General features: G+C 40.2%; 1 protein-coding gene across 5 annotated transcripts in view; it reads left to right on the top strand.

Moving 5' to 3' along the window:
- LOC109925807 (collagen alpha-1(XXIII) chain-like) overlaps positions 1-17,959 on the top strand; it is a 170,124-nt gene extending 152,165 nt beyond the window's left edge. For all 5 annotated transcript variants that reach the window (XM_048603849.1, XM_048603854.1, XM_048603853.1 and 2 more), the window contains 6 exons: positions 2,607-2,660; positions 3,278-3,304; positions 8,544-8,597; positions 13,350-13,436; positions 14,198-14,236; positions 17,527-17,959. In XM_048603849.1, coding sequence (XP_048459806.1) covers positions 2,607-2,660; positions 3,278-3,304; positions 8,544-8,597; positions 13,350-13,436; positions 14,198-14,236; positions 17,527-17,529 — 264 coding nt within the window. In that variant the 3' untranslated portion in view covers positions 17,530-17,959. The remainder of the gene's footprint in view (positions 1-2,606; positions 2,661-3,277; positions 3,305-8,543; positions 8,598-13,349; positions 13,437-14,197; positions 14,237-17,526) is intronic.
- The last annotated feature ends 3,145 nt before the right edge of the window (positions 17,960-21,104 follow it).

Genomic DNA, 21,104 nt, shown 5'->3' on the forward strand with positions numbered 1-21,104 from the left:
TTGAGGCAAACACAGAGAATATCGGTGAAACTCAACAGGTCAAACCATGTGGAGTAAGGAAATGTTAGGAATGATGAGTGGACCGGGTGTCACGGAGGGAACAGTCCCTATGGAATTCTGACAGTGGAGGGGAAGGAAAGATGTGTTTGGTGATGCCATCCTGCTGGAGGTGGTGGAAATAGGATGATCCTTTGAATGCAGAGACTAACGGGGTGGAAAGAAAGGACAAGGGGAATCCTATCATTGTTCTGGAAGGAGGGGACAGGGTGAGGGCAGAAATGTAGGAGATGGATTGGACACAATAAAAGGCCCTGTCAATCAATTAGGGGAAACTCCTTGTTTGAGGAAAAATGAGGTCGCATCAGAGGCAGAAAAATAGTTGCAACAGACAGAGAAACTGGGAGAATGGGAGGATTCCATTCCATTAACATCTTTTTAAAAATTTCATACTCGCTCAGTCTATCAAATGAATCAATTTTCACAATCTCTTAAACATGAGTCCTCAAAAATTATAATGGAAGAGCCTTCAAAATGATATCCTCCCCCCACCCCCTCCAATGACCTGCAGTGTATTGACAGTTATTGTGATGTATCTGAAAGGGAAAGTTAGCCTGTGGAACATAAGAATGGAAAGCTGCAGAAGTTGTGTAGATTATTACACATTGTGTGCCATTAGAGAGCAGGGATACTTAATGGCATGGCATCTTGTCGAACATCCATGTATATACCCTTTGTGAATTATATTCGCTTTCTCCTCTGCTTCCTACTGCTTCTAGTTATGTACCTCTTGTGGCCTCAGCAGAGATTGAGATAGCCTACACTGACTGCTAGGACAAGTTTTGACCTGTGACCTTTGGGCTTTCAGCCAGCACTGCATTACTCCACTGGGGAGCAGTTTGTGAAGATCACAAATTAGAAGGCCACTGATAGATCGGATGTTATTCGGATTAAGATGGCAGACATCTCCTGCATGGCTGTAGTCATGTGTTGCATAGGCTCATTTGAGATCTATGCTTGAAGCTCTCAGGGGACATCACAGTACTGTTGTCGTTGTACTCCCCTGATCTCGTTCGTACCGTGGAGAGTGAGTGTGGCATTTCTGTCAGTAGGTCTCAAGTTAATGCAATAACTTTGGGGGCCATTGTTGAGAAGAATTACAATATTCAGCATCTGTGTACAGCTGACCAGAGTTTGGAGAGGATTGCACCCCTCAGGGGTAGAAACTCCTGTAACATATTTTAACCCAGCCTTAACTTATGTGCTGAAAGTCTGTTCTACCTTTTGTCTCTCAAGGAAACCTTTCAGCAGTATTGATCCAGTTATTTCTGGTCACAGACCCACTAAATGGTCCCTGTTTTATTTCTCATCGAATTTCTCTTTGTCAGTGCCACATAATTGCAAAATCTACTAAGCGCATCACTGAATTATAAATAATTATATTTAAACCTGATTTATGTGAACTAAATTTGTGCAAATTTCAAACTGGTTTTAAGTTCTTAAAAAGATCACTGACTCAGAAGGAGTATTATTGGGGGGAGAAGATGTACTATGGTGAGCTCTTGTATTCCTGCCCCTTCTGTGTCACTATACATAAGTGATGTTGTCAGGATAATAGAGCTATGTTCCAAGACTCTTCAATTTTATCAGCTGTTGACAGGAACATTAAAGAAGAGAATGGACACCTTCTAGTATTCCTCCAATTGTCTCTCTCCACTTTTGAGCATTGATGATGCCTTCCATCTGCTGGCACTCCATTGCAATACCCAATCCTTCCTTTGTTCAATTTGCACATATGTAGCTGTATATATTTATATACACACACATGCACACACCCTCACATCAACACATTCTCACACCTACTCTCACATGTACACCAGACACACACACACACACACACACATACACAGAGTCTCTCGCATATCCGTAACACACACTCTCACATGTATACCACAAACACACAGTCTCACAACACATCCACATACTCTCATATATACCACACACACATTCTTACAGACACACTACACACACTCATGTGCACACAATCTTTCTTCACACTTGCACATACACCACATGTACACTTTCTCATGTATGTGCATTCTCTCCCGCAGACAGACACACTGCACACAGTTCACACATACACATCACACATACCCCACCCACTGACTTTCCATAGGTGTTGTCAGATAGCGATGTGGCTGGGAATTGTATCCGATTTTTTTCCCTTCCCAACCGTTGTTAGTGAAATATCTATACTGTTACCATTCTGCTGAGTGAAACTCAGTCCAAGCCAAGGGTCGAATACCTGACCTTTCACATCTGCTATTGTTATTTTCCCCATTTGGTGGAACAGACCAATCAATTGAGGGGGACCCGTCCAGTTTTTATTTCACTGATTTTAATTTGCTATCCAAATTATGAAAATGAAAACTTATCCATTTATATCTTGGTTACTCACTACCTTAACCACTTGAGGAAATTAGGAAGCTGCTGTTGGTCATCATATGTCCAAGACTTAATGCAAGTATGAACACAAATCAGCAAAGTAAATGGAAACTAATTCCAAACCATACAAATTGGTTAATATTATGCCATCTCTTCTTTTATAGGGAAATCCTGGTTCCATGGGTCTTATAGGTCTACCTGGTCAAAAGGGAGAAAAGGTAAGAATCTCAGATTTGTAATAATACAAATGAAGGCCATTTGGCCTGTCTTTGGCACCCTGAATGATTAATTCAGCAAGTGTCATTTTCCTGCCTCATCTCAGTAACTCTGCACATTCTTCCTTTCAGACAGTAATCCAGTTACCTCTTGTATACATCAATTGAGCCTCCACCACAGCCTTGGACAGTACATTCCCAGCTTTTCACTGTTTCTCCTCATGCCTCCATTGCTTTTTTTGGCAATTGCCTTAAATTGATGCCTTCTCCTCCATGATCTTTCTGCAGTGGGAACAGTTTCTGCACACATGCCTGCTGGCAACCTACCAGCAGGGATTCTAAACAACTGCTAAATGAAGCCTCAAATATGCAGTTTGGCTGCCCTCTGCCCGTACGCCTACCCACCTCAACACTCAACTCCCCATTGGGGTTTCATATCAGCGGATTTCCTCTAACACATGAATGCTTTACATTCTGGCTCTTCCTTTAGTTTTGGTATTAGCTGTGATGTATGTGGAAGCAATGCATTATTTTAAAACAAGTTTTTGAGACAAAAGTTCCAAGTTCAGATTTAGTTTAGCAAAATTTAGTAACTGTTTTCCTTCCTGTTCCTTACATAGGGTAAACCTGGTGAATCGGGGTTAGATGTGAGTACCTTTTGATTAAATGTTTAAAATGCATTTTTAAATTAAAAAGTGAAATTATTAATTCGGTAGATGCTAGACAAAGAAAGTGAATCAGCTCAAATTCATGATCATTAAGGAAGGGAGTGGCAACTGAGGCTCGGCTAAGTAGTCTGTTTTAACTAGTGCTGATCTTGGGCAATCTCTGCTGACACACACTAAAAGCTGGCCTCAGTGGAACACACATGGATGTGAGAAGGTCACAAGTATGTGGACTTTCAGCCTGAGGCTTCCTGTTCTTACAGCCCACTATCCCTCACTTCCCTCTGTCTCTCATTACCCTTATCCTTTCCCACTCTCTCTCCTTCCTCCTTGCTGCCTCAATCTTTCTCAAACTGTAGTGATTGGGTCCAGGTGGACCTCATCGACTATAAGGTTCTTAATTGGGGTTGTCAACCTGGGCAAATCAGGAAAACTTTCGCTGACCAATATAACCAAGAGATTAGAATCTCCTCAGTTGAGGACTGACTCCAAGCTGGCTGGCTGCAACCAGTGTCCTGTGTACTAGTAAATAAAGGGTGACTTGGTGATGGGACCCAGCCTCTGTGCAGTGATTTTAGTGATGACGGGAGAAAACAGTATGTGCCTGAAGAACATTCGCTTGTAACATTCATCTTGGAGTTGGGGTAAGCATTTCCGGCATCATGCCTGTATTTGGGAGGTTGATTCATTTGTTTCTTCTGTCGAAGACTGGGTAAAGTATGTGGAAAGATTGCAATACTTTTTCCGGGCAGATGAAAAGGAACGAGTAATCCTTCTGACTGCATGTGGACCCACAGCATTTTCAATTATAAGGGGCTTAACTTTCCCAGAGGCACCAAACACTAAAACCTTACAAGAGCTGACAGAGTTGATTATGGAATATTGCGACCCCAAACCTCCTCTAATCCTGAGATGCTATTGGTTTTATTTAGCTATTAGAGAACCAGGAGAATCCGTATTGGGTATTTTGATGAGGTTATGATGACTGGCAGAGGCATGTGATTTTAGGTTAACCATGAATGAGATGCTGAGGGACCATTTGGAATGTGGGATAAATGATGTCACCAGAAGCGCCTACTAGCTGAAGCCCACTTGGACTTCAAATAGACACTACAGCTGGCCTTGTCATTAGGAAATGTGGCAAGTGAGCACAGGAGCTACAGGACATCCCAATGGAAGTGGACATCCTCACCTGATGTCTGAGATTGGGAAACACCTTGTAAGTGTAGGTAATCACAGAGCCTCAGACAGGGCATTTCCTGAGCAGAGGGACCCTAGGCCAACCCACAGCAGAACCCCACAGCAAATCCAAGCCTCAGACAAGTGGCTAAAAAGTTCTTAAGGATCTGGACCATTAAGCCATTGTAGTTGCTGACAGTATATGGACTAGAGACAGCAAAGGAGTCCTACAAGACCTGACGTGAGTAGGAAAACTCATAGACTGGAACCCAGGAGAGTGCACCCCTTGGAAAGTTTCCCTACATGTGGGTTGGAACAATTAAATTGTTTAGTGACATCCAAATCGGAGCCAATTAAAATTAATGTTTGGTTAAATGGTCATGCAGTCCCCTGGAGGTTGATACCAGCGCAACTGTATCTGTGTTTGCAGAATCTGTCTTTAACAAGATTCACTCAGAACTCCAACCTTCAAGTTTGTGCAAGACCTCAGCCAGACTGAGAACGTACACTGGGGAACAGTTGCAAATTAAGAGTACAACGTCGGTTCCAGTTGCCTGTGAGAAGCAGTTAGTGCAGTTACCACTGATGGTAGTAAAAGGCTCAGGCCCAAGTATATTGGGGCAGAATTGATTGAGAAAGATTCACCTGGATTGGCTCAACATTTTTTGATTGGAAAATGGCTGCTTTAGTGAAGTCCTAGTGAAATACCCAGGAGATTTTCAAGAAGGGCTTGGGACTATCAATGGGGCCAAAGCCACTTTACATGTTGAGCAGGACACAATTCTGAGATTTTGCAAGGCCTGCCCGGTGCCATTTGCCTTGTGGACAAAAGTAGAGGCGGAAATTGGGAGGCTGGAGAGTGAAGGAATCTACAAACCAGTGCGGTTTGCAGAATGGGCAGCACCGGTCGTACCAATTGTGAAACCTGATATTTCCAGATCTGGTGGGGGTGGGGTGAAATGGCAGCAGGAATGCCAATGCCAGCCAAACGCCTCCCCTAAGTGAGAGAGACAATTTAATTCAGGAGATGAAGTTTGGTTCCAGAACCATGGAAATGGCCCTGAACGGGTACAAGGCAAGGTTGACATGAGGTCAGGTCCTGTTACTTTCCTGAACAAACACGTGGATCACCTAAAAAGCCATTGCCTCACAAATGGAGCAGAGGCAAAACATATCTCGCCCCTTAGAACAGCCAGAAGGCCCAGCAGAAATCGTAAGTATTCCCCCTCCGTCCAGTGTTGAGGAAACCTCAGAGTCTGAATTGAATGCAGCCCTGATACTGTTACCACTGGAAGAAGAGAAGGAAACTCTCCTGAGATGTTTCAGGTGCAAGAGATAGGCCACGGTTCAGTACACGCTGACTGTGTCTGAGGTGGAGGAACCAAACCCAGGGTGAAACATCACAAGAGAGGGTACAAGTGAAAGGCCAGGTCACCATCCCTGGATGTAGATGGGGAGGGATCTAGTGATTGGGACCAGGTGGACTTCATTGACTACAAGGTTCCTGATTGAGGTTGTTAACCTGGGCCAATCCGGAAAACCTTGATATAACCCGGAGATTAGAATCTCCTCAGTTGAGGCGACTGACTCTGAGCTGGCTGGCGACAGTGGTACTGTGTACTAGTAAAATATACAGTGACTTGGCGACGGGAAACCAGTCTCTGTGCAGTTATTTCACCGTGCCCTCTGCTTTTAGACTCCCTCGCAGGAAGAAATAGTTTCCTGGCATCTACTGTATCAAACCCAGTCAGAATCAGATATGTTTCAATAAGATCACCTCTCATTCCTCAACTCCAATGAGCATAGGCACAATCTTCTCAACCTTTCCTTGTAAGACAAACTTCTTATCTCATGAATCAGATGAATGAACCTTGTCTGAAATATTTCCAATACAAGAACATCCCATCTGAATTAACAAGACTGATAGTATACACAGTCATTCATGGGCAATCTCACCTATTTCTTGTACAGTCGCAGCATGACTTCTGTTTTTATACTCTAGCCCCCTTGAGAGAAAAAAAACATAACCAGGAGATTAGAATCTCCTCAGATCAGATTGACTCCGAGCTGGCTGGCACAGCTAGGGTACTGTGCACTAGTCAATAAAGGATGACTTGATGGGATCTAATCTCTGTGCTGTTATTTCACAAACACTTCCTTCCCCCCAACCCCCCTCCTTCTGTTGCCATTCAGCTTCTAACTACCTCCTTTTCCCTTTCCTTCTCTACCATACCTTTCCCTCTCTCGCCCTTTCACTCTGTCTGTCTTATTCTACCACCTTTAACTTCACAAAAGAAAACCTAATGAGGCTTTGTGCTCCTCACATTTCCATCTACACTATTACCCCACCAGCAAACATTTCACATTGAACTGAAAGTGGCCCAAGGTTTTTTTTCTCCCAGGGAGACTTAAATGCAACTTGGTAAAAGGTGATTTCTATTTTAAAAATGAATTCTTCTGAGCAGGAATTTGAATTCTGCCATGGGCACAGAAGCACGAAGCATGCCTGGAATCTCCATTTAGTTAATCAGAGTGTCCTATCTAAATGCACAAAAAGGGGATGCTGTAAAGCTGACCAATCGGGGTCACAAAAAGCAGAACACTGCCAAAAGTTTTTTGAGAAAGAGAAATTAGAAGGAATGACCTGATTATCATTAACCCCTTCACCTTCACAATCTGCCTCACAGTTCCCCTCCACCAACTGAAACTCATTACCTTCTCTCCTTGGTGTGACTCTCATTTCCTGCCCCTCCTCCTCAAACCACACTCCCCCTCAAAGCTTCCTATTCCCAGACATGGAGACTCACTGCCACAGCTCCAAGCTTCAGCAGCCTATGAATAAGCTGCTAATTCATCCACCAGTAAAGTAAACGTCAGGCCATGTGAGGTGCTCTGGTGAGGCATATGAGGCCTGTGGACTGTAGGTTTGCCAAATATTGTAGGTTCACTGAGTTTAATGTAAATGGAGAGCTCAAATGGACCTGATTAGTTCAGTTCCACTGACTGAATTTTATGGGGAGGCAGTGGAGTCGTGGCAATGGCAGTGGATTAGTAATCCAGAATCCCAGGCTAATATTCTGGGAACATAGATTTGAATACCATCACAGCAGATGGGGAGAATTTGAATTCATTAAAATCTGGAGTCTTTTTTAAACAAAAAAAGCTAGGCTAATGGTGACCAAGTTGTAAATCCGCCACTGATTGCAAGGAAATCTACTGTCCTTTCCTATTTTGAACCACATGATTCCAGACCCAAAGCAATGTGATTAACTCTTAACTGCCTTCTGAAATAGCCTGGCAAACTACCAGTTCAGTGGCAGTTCGGGACAGGCCATAAATGTTGGCCAAGTCAAAAATGTCTTTATTCAATGAATTAAAACAAAATTCCTCAATTCAGTTTCAGGACTGTCATTACTTTTTTAAAAGTGAAACTTACCCACCACTCATGATTGTAGAGATTTTGAATATAACGTAACTTTTTCCATATCTCTAAGCATTAAAAAAGCAATTCCTTTGGTCCAGACATTGTTCCATCAAAATATAAAATGTTCCCATTTTTCTGCATCTGATATAAACTGTTTGACCAATTGGAACAAAGTTCAGGAAAGCTAAAATACTACAAGTTTTGGAAATCTAAATGTAAAAAGCAAATGTTGGAAACACTACCTGCATTCTTTAAATTAATTAATTTTGTTAAATTTTTTCTGGTTTGTGCATTCAGTTCCTCAAGACAAATCACTGAGTTTCTAATAGGTCTGCACTGATGTATATAAACATATATGTTAGAACCTTACTGATGCTGAATAGCAAAAAGATTGCATATTGATTCTCACACTGGTTTATTATTGGACTCAGCGTTTCTAAATCCTTGAATTTTGAAGGTTCTGGAATAAAAACTCCAACTAGTCTCAATATTCAAACCAGTTTTGAAAGCTCAACATAAAACTCTGAATATGTTTCTTAGCTTAAGAATTATTTGCCATTTCTGAGAGTTGTGCTGCAGTTATTATCTCCATACATTCAGAATCATTATTCTTTTCAGGGTTTTCCAGGACTGAGGGGGCTGAAGGGAGACAGAGGTGACAAAGGAGATAAGGTAAGAGACATATGCAGCTATTAATTAAAAAGCAAATTCAAGAATAAAATCACTTTCACTAATTGCACTATTTTTATTTATGACTGTAACGTGACAGAAAAAGGCCAAAGTGATTGCTAACTTTCTTTAATTCATTCATGTAATGTAGACGTCACTGGTTGGACATTTATTACCCATCCCAAGTTGCCCTTGATATGGTTAAGCAGCCTTCTTGAATTCTGCAGTCCAGTTAGTATAGATGGACCCACAATGCATTCATTCTACGGGTTTTGACACACTGACACTGAAGGAATAGTAATACATTTCCAAGTCAGGATGGTAAGTGATTTAGAGGGAAGCTTGCCATGTTTCCATATATCTGCTGCCTTGTCCTTCTAGATGGTAGTGGCATTGGGTTTGGAAAATGCTATCTAAGGAACCTTGGTGAATTTTTCCAGACCATCTTGTAGCTAGTGTACAATACTGCTGCCAAGTATTGTGTTATTCAAGCGGGTTGTTTTGTCCTGAATGGTGTTAAGCTTCTTGATGATAGTATAAGGTAGCGGTGGAGGTTAGATAGACCTTAGGTGTAGGGTAAAAGTTCAGCACAACATTGTGGGCCGAAGGGCCTGTACTGTGCTGTACTGTTCTATGTTCTATGTTCTATGTTCTTGAGTGTTGTTGGAGCTGCACTCATCCAGGCAAGTGGGGAATATTCCATCACATTCCTGACCAGTGCCTTGTAGATGGTGGAAGGGTTTGGGGAATCAGGAGGTGAATTATTTGCTGCAGGATTCCTAGCCTCTGCTTTTGTAGTCACCGTAATTACATCTAGTTCAGTTTCTGGTCAGTGGTAACCTCCCAGGACATTGACCATGGAGTCTCAGCAATGGTATTAAACATTGAATGTCAAGGGCAAAGGGCATTGCCTCACAATTGTGTGGCACGTATGTCACGTGCCACATATCAGCCCAAATCTGGATATTATCCAAGTCTTATGATATTTGGTCCTTGGTGAAATATCTCCATAGAGGCCAGAATCCCATTAGCAAGTCACTCTTTTATTTACATGTGGAGAGTCCTTGACAATAATCCAGCTCCCTAAGAGCCCAGCTCTCAGAGTGAACAGGATGTCTGACACTCTTGTTTATATCTGTCAGCCAGGGCTCCCTGATTGGATCGGATTAACAGCCCCAATCAAGGAACTCATTCTATGAAGTCCACCTGGCTGACCTTGTTATAATCACTAAATTCCTCCACCACTGAGTGCGAGAACATAGGCTGTTTTTTTTTGTAGCTCCTCCTGGGTGGTTCAGTTCCCTCCAACTCTGTCTCTGATATGGGTGGCAAGTAATGCACAGTAGCTCGCCTCTTCAACCTGGAGCATCTTGTAAGAAATTCATTCTCATCTTCAGGCAGCAAAGGCATTGAGACAGCAACATCCGCCATGTCCATCCCAGATTCTAAGGTATCTTCAACACTTGATGGATAGGGAGAACCCACGTGTTGCGGAACTGTTAGAAAGGCTATTGAGGAGCCGAGCAAGTTTTGCTCCGGCACCATTTGCAAGTTTGCAGCTTTCTTATGGTCCATGTGCTTGTTCAAGACCGTCACACCTACCTAAACTTTATATGTCAACCATGCTTCTTCCCATACAGGGCCATTCCTGTGGTTTCTATACCAAACTTTGTCCCATGAACTAAACTGTCTCTCTTGCTCAGTGGAGTCTTGTGCGTAGTACTGGTGTTCCTGATGCCGTTTCACCTTTCTTCTCTCATTCCCCCTCCACCAAGTCCCTTCCAGGTTCGGGAAGATCAGATTTAACCTGGTGCGGAGTCTTCTCCCCATTAGCAACTTTTCTGGAGTTATCCCTGTAGTTGCACAAGGGATGATCCTATAATCAAATAGGAATCGGGACAGTTGGTATCTACTGAAGCTGTAGGCTGTTTCTTTAAGCCTGCCTTCAAAGTTTGGACTGCTGTTTCTGCCAGACCATTGGATGATGGATGGTATGGAGCTGTCCTTGTAGTTGAATACCATTCGACTTTAGGAAATACTCAAATTCCCTGCTAGTAAGGGAATGGCCTATTATGATGGCCTATTATCTGTGACCAACACCTCTGGGAGTCCGTGTATTTTAAAAGATGCGCACGGCTTTTCTATCATTGTCCCCGTGTCTGACTCTATGCATGTCCAGCCACTTTGAGTGGGCATCCACAATGACTAAGAACATTGAACCCATGAAAGGACCTGCATAGTCGGCTGAGTCCAGGGTTTACCCGGCCATTCTCACAAATATGGGGGAGCTGCTGGCAGTAATTTTGTTGGCACTCTGGACACTGCCCCACCAATGTGGTTATGTATGCATCCAATCCTGGCCACCAGACATAACTTCTCGCAAACATTTTCAGTTTAAAAATTCCTGGATGACCCTGGTGGAGTTCAGTTAGTTTCGAGTGCAATGTTTGCTTGGGACAATCACTCTTGCTCCTCCATAATAATATGCCATCCTCTACCGTGATCCTCTATCACTACCAGCTGTTTCAGTTTTGCCAGGACCAGGTCCTTCTGTGTCCAAAGTCTCATTCTTCCAGTCACAGCTGACAATGTGTCCAGAAAATTTAAAACCAATATGGATTCTTCCCATGGTGGTATCACTGGTGGTGTATCTGCCAGCAGGAGGCAGCTCAGTGCATCTGCATTTGCTCCTTGGCCTCCCGGACAGTGTTCCAAATTGTAATTATACGCAATTAGTGTTAGAGCCCACCGCCTGAAGCTATGGGCAGCATTGACTTGTCCTCTTTAAGTAGACCTAGCAGGGTTTTGTGGTCTATTATTATTTCAAATTGATGTCCGTAAGGTATTGGTGGAACTTCCTGACTCTAAATATGACCGCCAAATTTCTTTCTCTGTCTGAATGTATTTACGCTCTGCATTAGCCAAAGTCCTCGATGTGTACACTGTTGGGCACTCCTCTCCATTGGGCCACCTTTGAGCTAATAGTAACCCGATGCCATACGGTGAGGCATTATGTCAATACCAGATCTCGTTTGGGATCATAACATACCAACACCATAGATGATGATAGCTATTTCTTCAGTTCCCTGAAAGCTGTCACTTAGCTACACGACCATTTCCAAGGTTGACTCTTTTGTAAGATTGATGCAAAGGTGCCAGGATGGAGGCTAGGTTATTTATGAATTTTCCATAAAAGTTCACCAGCCAAGGAAAGACCTAAGCTCCGATATAGACAAGGCACCTTTGATTGCCCTCAATTTATCTTCCAATGGGTGTAACCCGGTCTTGTCGACTCTGTAGCCCAAGCAGGTCACTTGGGGTACCTGGAACACAAAGTTTTCCCTTCTAAGGCTTAGACCCACTTTGGACAAACGTTTATGTCAAGTTCTCTAAGTGCTCCTTATTGATCTTCCCTGTTGTTCACATGTCACCTAGATAAATGGCAACCTGGGGTAGACCTTGTAAAATGTTCTCCATCATCCACTGGAAAATGGCACAGGCTGACAATACCACAAATGGCAGTCTCTTATATTGATACAAACCCTTACGGATATTAATTGTAGCATGCTTGTGGGAATCCTCATCTAACCACAATTGCAAGTACACATGGCTCATGTCCAGATTCGTGAAGGACAGTCCCCTGCCAGCTTTGCATATAAATCCTCTATGCAAAGGATTGGGTATTTGTGCAGCTGCGAAAAGTGGTTTACCATTTGCTTAAAATCCCCACAAAGGCAAAACCCCACGTAGGGGTTCATAATCAGTCCAACCAGTGCTGCTCATTCTGCAAACTGGAGTAGTTTGATGATTCATTCACTTTCTGCTTTCTGCCTCTAATTCTACAAATGGCACTGGGCAGGCCTTGCAGAAACATGGAATTGCTTCCTAGTCACCATGTAAGGTGGCCTCGGCTCCACTGATAGTCCCTAGACCTTCCTGAAGAACATTCAGGTATTTAATTAGGACTTCAGTCAGGCAACTATTTTCTGATTGAAAAACGACAAGTCAACCTAAGTGAATCGTTCTCAACTAATTTTGCCCCATCAAGTTTGGGCTCGAGCCTTTTACAACAAACAGTGGTAACTGAAATGGTTGCTTTTCATAAGAGACCAGAAGCAAAATTTGCATCCTTAATCTATAAAGGTTCCCTGGTATAGGTTCTCAGTCTAGCTGAGGTCTTGCATAAACTTAAGGGTTGTTGTACTGAGTGAATTTTGTTAAAGACAGATTCTGCACTGACTGAAATGGTCATGCTGGTATCCATCTCCATTAGAACCAGGTGACCATGTAACCAGATGTTTGAGATAACACGGTGTAGAGCTGGATGAACACAGCAGGCCAAGATGTTTATTTTGATTAGTTCTGATTTGGATGTTGCTAAGCAATTTAACTGTTCCAAAGCAGATGTAGGTGGACTTTCCAGAGTGTCTGACACTCCTGTTCTTGTCTAGCACTGTAACTACATGTTAAGCCGGAAGTGCACCTTCTATATTTGAAGAACCATCAACTTCAGCCTTTTAAAAACGAATTAATGTGCTGCAGACAACTGCAAAAGTAAGCCTTGGTTAAAAGCCTGATTAATTTGTGAATTTATTCCTGCATTATGTAATGTCCTGCACTGATAACTGAATTTCATTGTGCACTTTTAATGAAAGTAGTAAAAGAAATGTGTATCTTTTACACACATAACCATTGGCTGATACTGCATTCACATAAGATTTGATTGAAACATTTACCTTGTCGTTATCTCCACAGGGAGAGAGAAGTTATCCAGGTAAAAAAGGAAGCAAGGGACAAAAGGGAGAACAAGGTCCCCCTGGATTAGATCAACCTTGTCCAGTGGTATGTGATTTCTGTTTTATTTAATTTGAAATATGTCCAGTGATTTTCCTCAGGGAAAGGGCACATTTTGTTTTTTAAAGTTTTAAAAGTTTTCTACTTGTGTAGAATATCCATAATGTTCAACTTAGAGTATGAAATAAAGGAAACAAATTGAGATAAGATACTTTATACTTGTGTTAACAGATAATACACAGCATAGAAGTGGGACATTCAGCACAACTAGTCTATACTGGCATTTATAATCCACTTGAGCATTCCCTGATTTTATTTTTCCATCCAGTGGACCTCCTAGGTCTATGCATGGTAGCAGCTTCTGGATGTGGAAGCCAATGGGTTGGCACACTAATGTTAGAAACTTTTTTTTCATAATAAATGTTCTATTAATGTTCCCACTAAACAAAATCAGAATCACAATAAGCAAAAGGCAAAATGGAGCAAATGCTGAAAATTTGAAATAAACACAAAAGATTTTAGAAAGTCAGCCAACCAGGCTGTACCTGTGCAGAAAGCAGTCAAGCTAATGTTTTCAGGCATGGACCTTCGTTTTTCTAATTTGAAAGGTAAATTTATCAGTCCCTCCTCAGATCCTAGTGGACCTGCTGAGATTTGTCCAGCTTTTGTGTATCCTGTCTGTGAGACAATCCTCACTGTATAGCATGGCTGTTCTGTGATTTCCCCCAGCCCCCAAAAAATGTCTTGAGTTAATCAGGATGAAATAATATCATTCATTTATTAAGTTCTTTTGTCTATGTCCATTATAGGGCCCAGATGGCCTGCCAATTCCAGGATGTTGGCACAAGGTAATTTACTTATGCTTCCCTAATTCATCTGGGAACAGTCAATTTTAATGTTATGTGATCTTAATTTCTTGAAATGAATCCACTGGCATAATAAACAAATGTTCAGAATTTGTTCAAGTAATGCAAGAGGAGACTGAGCAAAAAGCTAACTTAAGCCAAGTTAATTCAACAAATAAATTGTGTGATTGGCAATGCTGAGACTGTATCTATAGATGTAAATAAGATATATTAAATAATGCCCACATGAAAGTAGGTTTACACAGTTATTATGGGAGTGAAGATCAAATGTTGTCTTCAAGTGAAGCTGGGTTAGAAGAAGAACTAAATTACAGATTTAATATAGTTCCCAATTTAAAGTAATATATTCTGTAATTATTGTTACATTTCCACTATAATTTCCTAAACCAATACTTAGCGTGTAAACTTGATACACATCAGCCATGATCTAATTGAATGGCTGAAAATATACTCAATGGGCTTAATGATCCATTCCTGTTTCAATGTTACTACATAGAAATTACATCCTCCTGCCAGTGCTGAATATATTATCTTCACTGGAGAAACTGCAATATTTGGAGTTGAACATTTATGTAATCAGTTTCCATTGTAGCTGTGAACAGGAATGTATAGTAGAGAAAATGTTGGTAGGAAGCGTATCAGACATAAGATGTTTAAAATAAGACATTTTTTATATTAGCTGATGAGCATAATTGCTTGGAGCATAGAGGTTACTCTGCAGCATAAGCTGAGAGATTGGGTAAATGCAAAACTGAGGCCTTATAACACCACTACTAGTAGGATGTTATAATTACAGCACAACTACTGTAGACAGCTACCATTATAAATGTGAACAGAATTTATGATGGAATAGTTGACACAAAATGTAACAATAGAAAGTGAGTGTTCAAAGAAGTACAACCGATGATAGATTTTAGCATTTAATGTGTATGGAGGAGGCTATAGTTACTGGATTAATCAATGTTGCACTTTATTTTCTCTTTATCTCATTTGCTTTCCTACCCCTTCTGGCCAGAATGGAGTTATTACTTTAGTGCAAAGGTCAGGATTTGTAGCAGTATGTTTGCAACACAATGACTATGAGATTAGTAAAGGCAAATTACAAGTGGTTGGAAATCAAAAATAAAAAGCCTTTCAAACTCATGTGTTAAGTCTGTTTCTATCTCCACAGTTGCTGCTAGAAGTACTGATTTTCTCCAACATTCTGCTTTTCTAATTTTTTTTAAAGTTGCCATAATTGGTGTGTTTTGGTAGTTTTTATGGTGCATTGTAGAAATTCAGCATTCTGCTAGAAGATGGAGGATATCAGTAGAATATTTACTGGCAATCCTGTCTTCCTAAATAAAGAATACATGAATATCTATGGTTTGTGAATGCCCACGAAGCTGGCCCTGTTGTGTTGTCATTAATGGGGCTTCCAATGCAAAGTCCAGTTGTGCAGAGGAACCTGACCTGAAGCAATTCTTGCTTGTAGAATTCACTGGTAAAATACCTCATCTATCAAAGATCTATGCGTTCAAAAGTCACATCTGTATACTGAGAACTTTATCTATTAAAAAATAGACTGCTTACACATTTATAATGAAGAATGCCTTTGTGAACAACTCATTCTGCAATTATACCTTCCTCTGATCAGTAGACAAAAGCATGGGGTACTGCATGTGGTTCTGGTCACCCTACTGTAGAAGTGATATTATTAAATAGAAGGAGTGCAGAGAAGATTTACTAGGATGCGACATGGACCAGAAAATTTCAGTGATAAAGAGAGGCTGGATAGGCTGGGACTTTTTTCCCTAGAGAGTAGGAGACTGAGGGATGACCTTATACAGGTCTATAAGATCATGAGAGGCATAGATAAGTCAACAGCTTTCCTCATGGTAGGGGAGTCTTAAACTAGAGGGCATAGGTTTAAAGTGAAAGGGGACAGTTACAAACGTTTTCATGCAGAGGGCGACCAGGGGTAATAGTGGAGGTGAATACAATTTTGACATTTAAGAAACATTTGGACAGGTACATGCTTGGGATAGGTATATGGAGCGATATGAACCAAACGCAGGGAAATGGGACTAAATTAATTGCGAAAACTGTGTGGCATGGGCAAGTTGGGCTGAAGGGCCTGTTTCCATGCTGTAAACTTCTATGACTCTTTGCCATTTAATCAGAGTGATGAGAATTTAAAACGCAGTACTGTATGAAATAGTTGATGCAAGTAACTAGCAAGGTGAAAGTAGAGTATACAAGGTAGCATGGAATATAAAGGTAAGTTGATAGGGTGAAATGATGTCGCTGGGAAAACTTACGTGGACAATAAATGTTAGCATTGACCAAATTATGATTTTGTGCGCTATAAATTCTCAGTAACCAGAAGAAAATAATACAAAGTATTATGTAGAAATAAGAACATACGGCATGATTTTCAAGTTGGGTTTGAATTACATATATCCTTGAGCCTAATTCTTCCCCACCTTCTAATGCTGTTTTACTTGAAGTCCATACCTGGTCTTGATTCCCTTTGCACAGGATCTCATTTAGTGTTAGGAAACAACTTCAGTTATATTTTTAATTATTTTTAAACATCTTTGGGAGATAGACATCATCATAAACACATTGTTAGTGAATGTATTGTCATAATTTATTGTTTAAGATCTTCCAAATGGTCCATTTCAGAAAAGAATAAAACTTAAGATCTTTAAAAAACATTCTGCAATCAACAAAATATTTATTGTTTGAGCTGGCACTCATTCTGCAATTGACCTAAAAATATTCCATTATATCTTCTGGTGAACTAAATATGAGCTCTCACTGAAACTGAAATTGAATTAATGTTTTAAGCACTTTTCTGCTGGAAACACCACAAATCCATATGTTATTAAATGATCTACAAGGGAATGATCATTCAATACTTATTCAATCCTTTCCCAATTTATTAAATGAATGAAGTTTAATTATAATGGAATGGGTAAATGAGCAGAGCCTCTGCCAATGTTAACCTGCCTACCTCATGAATACTGAGGGACTGCATTTGCCCCAACTCTGAACTGGCTGAGATTCTTTATGCCACCACATCTAGGAATTACACTTGGGATCTCATTGCTCAGCTTCACAAGACAAGTATCTTTCTGGTTTTGATAGTAATATCACATAGAATCAACTATTTTTCAATTCAAATTTCTACTTTAAAAAATTTTGGGTGACAATCCATACAATTACACATGCCAGTTTGCTGAAATTTACGTTTATAACTAAATAATTATGTTGTGCTTTTTTTGCAGTGATTACTAACCAACAAGCAAGAAGTATGTAGATAATGATGTATTTTGTGCTTCAACACATTGTAAAGAAACTCCACTGTTAATATATTAAGCCTTGCATATCTGATGAGGATGGAGGTGTATGGAATGAAATATTATTCCTGAATTTAGACCAGAAGTCTCGACTTAAAGATAACTAATTAAGTGTCAGCTGTGGAACTGGATTACGCTGATAGCTACACTGCTATTGCACGTTACCTGAGATGTAACCTTGTCAACTCATAAATTGATTTTATATATGGTCTGACTCGTTTTATTTTGAGTTGTATATTATTCTAATGAACCTTAAACATTTATCCATTTTAATCAAATGGGGAGGAAAGCAATGTAATTTGCCTCCAAGTTAAGAAGAAAACCAGACAATCCCATTTGTGAAAATGGCTGTTTCGTAGGTGAAAAAAGTAATAAACTATTACTGGTTATTTCAAAAAGGATATGTGTATTGGTTTTGTTGTAGCCAAGCCTCTAAGTTAAATGTCATGATGGTGTACAACAGTGAAACGAATATTCGTTAGAGGTTTCAGGATCTGCAGAGAAGCATTCTAAATGGAGGACACAAAAAATAACTAGGATGGATTTTAGCTTAAGGTATAGAGAGGGCAAGTGATGTGTAGCGAGGATGCATGTTGCAGCTGTTCTTTCTTGCATTAGGCCTAAGCATTTTACATGCCATCAGTGACATGAGTATGTCACATCAGCATCATGTTGCACGTAGCAATCGCCGAAGAGTGAGTCATCAGCTGACTCGCTTTGTCAACCAGCTGCTAGTTGGAGCCAGAATGAGAGAAAGCAGTCATGAAGGTAGAATTTTTTTGGGAGCATAAGAGGATCCACTTCAAGCCTCACTAATAAAAAATACAAAATTACTGTGATCGCTGAAAATTTGAAAAGACTGAAAACATCCAACAGATCAGGCAGCATTTGTGAAGAATGAAACCAACTTAGTTTTTCAGGTCAATAACTGTTCTAATAAAAGATCATTGACCTGAAATGTTAACTCTTTCTCTCTCTACTTGCTGCCAGATCTATAGAATATTTCAAGCATTTTCTGTTATTACTTTGAAAGAATATTTTTCCCAGATATTCTTGGGAGCAGCCTGCAGCATTCCCTTTAAAAACTCCTGATTAAACAGTGCACAGCTTGGTACTGTTGGGTGGAGGATCTGCAGCACATGGTCTGCTAATTAGACATTGAAATTGCAGTCAAGATCCTATGCACTTCCTCGGACCCTGATTTGCATATTACAAGTGATCTCCCATCTGAAACAGGTCTGCTGGCCAGCAGGCCATCTGAGGACTGTATCAGAGATAACGGTTGCCAGGGCATCAGATGAAGATCAAGCAGCAAGCCAAGATCATAACAGTTCTTAAAAAGTATGACATTCCAAGCATAAATTCTTTGATAAGTAAGGTCTGAGTCCATTGGTCAAGTCGGGTAATGTGACTGTCTGATGAATAGATCCCACAGAAGATCTTTTATGGCACAGTAACAATTTGGAAACTATTTGTGTTTGCTAGCAGACAAGATGTAGAGACTTCCTTAACTGATTTTGAAACATCCCTTTCAATAAAAATGACTGAGTGGGAACAATTTGCTCAAGATAGAAAATCATTTTGAAAAATAATCCACAAAGACACCTCCTTCTATGAGGCTTGTTGTGTTATGTCTCGCTGTCAGCATGTCCATATGTCTTTCAGAGACATGTGCATGATATATCCTCAATGTATCATATATGTGTCCTGAGATATAAAGATCTCATATTTCATCTTTTCTCAGATCACTTGAAGTATGACACTCTACTGAAAGCAAGCACGATGACTATAACCTTATAGCTTACTATCGGCCCAAACACTTATATGCCTAAGGAATGTAATGTTTGTACATAAGAGTTTGACATAAACTATGGAACATATTTATATGCTTTAATATTTATTGTAAATTTAGTATTTTGGTTTTTGAGTTGGTAACCAATGGGTTTTTCTGTGTGTTTGAAATTAACAATTAACTGTAGCCATTATAATTTCTCTAAGAAATTGTTTTTAAATTAATAGGATTTTATGCACATTGATAGTGTTATGATCCAAATTCCAGTTTAGAGGGTAAGAGAGATCTTTTTTTAAAAAACGAAAAAACTGCAGATACTGTAAATCAGAAACAAAAACAGAAGTTGCTGGAAAAGCTCAGCAGGTCCGGCAGCATCTGTGAAGAAAGATCAGAGTTAATGTTTCAGGTCCGGTGACCCTTCCTCAGAACTTATGTTTCCATGAGAGACCTCCGTGTTACAACCAAAACAAATCAAAATATAATCTATCAGAGCAAGTTCTAACATCAGCTGGGATCATAACAAGCAGGGACTCTTGATAGGATTTTTACATTCACTGGATTTAAGAGGGATCTGTGTCTTTCATGTTAAAGTCATAGCTACAGAGTGGTTCTGGGTATACAGCAGCTGTGTTGTGGTCAAGTTTATTGCACAGAATTTAAAGATGGTTTTTCAAGTTGCTAAGCATTTTCTGGAAGTGGAAGACTTGTCAAAGAATTATTTAAGATTTTTGACTAAAGCTAAACTGAGATTTTTAGCAGGCACATTGACAGCAGAAATAAAAGCAAGATCTCATATGTATGAGAAACTTCAAGTGCAATATTTAGAATTGGGATCCCATAGCTGAAATTAGCTAAAATACAGTAAGGAATGAAAAACAAAACTGCACTTAGAAAAAGAGAAATTTAAAAACTTGGAAGTGAAGAGAAAGGAAAATGGAGTATAATGGAAAGAGAGGACAGAGAAAAGTAGGAGAAATGGAATAAAGAAAATTTGAACTCCAAAAAGAAAAGGAAATTACAGAACATGAGATAGCAAAAGAAAAGCTTAGAATGAAAAAGGGAGGAAGGGGCAGTAATTCAGATGATTCTCATTCCAATGAGGGATTTGATTAAACAAAATTCTACACTTAGTGCCTAAATTTAATGAGGATGAAGTCAGAAGATATTTTACCTTAACTGAGAAGGCAGCTAAACAGATGAAGTGACTACAATGTTTTGACAGGTATAACAATGACCTTGTCAGAAAAACAATCTGCAGTGTATGAAACTGTCAAAGAGGTAATACTCAAAGCTTATGAATTCGTGCTTGAAGTTTATCAATTGAAATTTAGGACTTATAAGAAAAAACCGAATCAGACATTTGGGAAATTTGTAAGGGAATAAGAAATGCTGCAGGATCAGTGGTTTAGATCACTCAAGCTAGAGGGGAAAATGGAAAATGTAAGGGAAATTATGATCATGGAAGAATTCACAAGTAACACTCCTGCAATTTTTTTAAGTTACTTGGATAAGCATCAAATGTTCAAGATCAGTGAAGCAGCAGATATAATTGTCAGGTCGTGGGGAAACCCCAAGCCTCAACTAAATCTGTACCATTAATTCCAATGAGATAACAAGGTGTAGAGCTGGATGAACACAGCAGGCCAAGCAGCATCAGAGGAGCAGGAAAGCTGACGTTTCAGGCCTAGACCCTTCTTCAGAAATGGGGGGGGGG

This window comes from Rhincodon typus, chromosome 12 (assembly GCF_021869965.1).
Source record: "Rhincodon typus isolate 14 chromosome 12, sRhiTyp1.1, whole genome shotgun sequence".
In the NCBI taxonomy this organism is placed as follows: Eukaryota; Metazoa; Chordata; class Chondrichthyes; order Orectolobiformes; family Rhincodontidae; genus Rhincodon; species Rhincodon typus.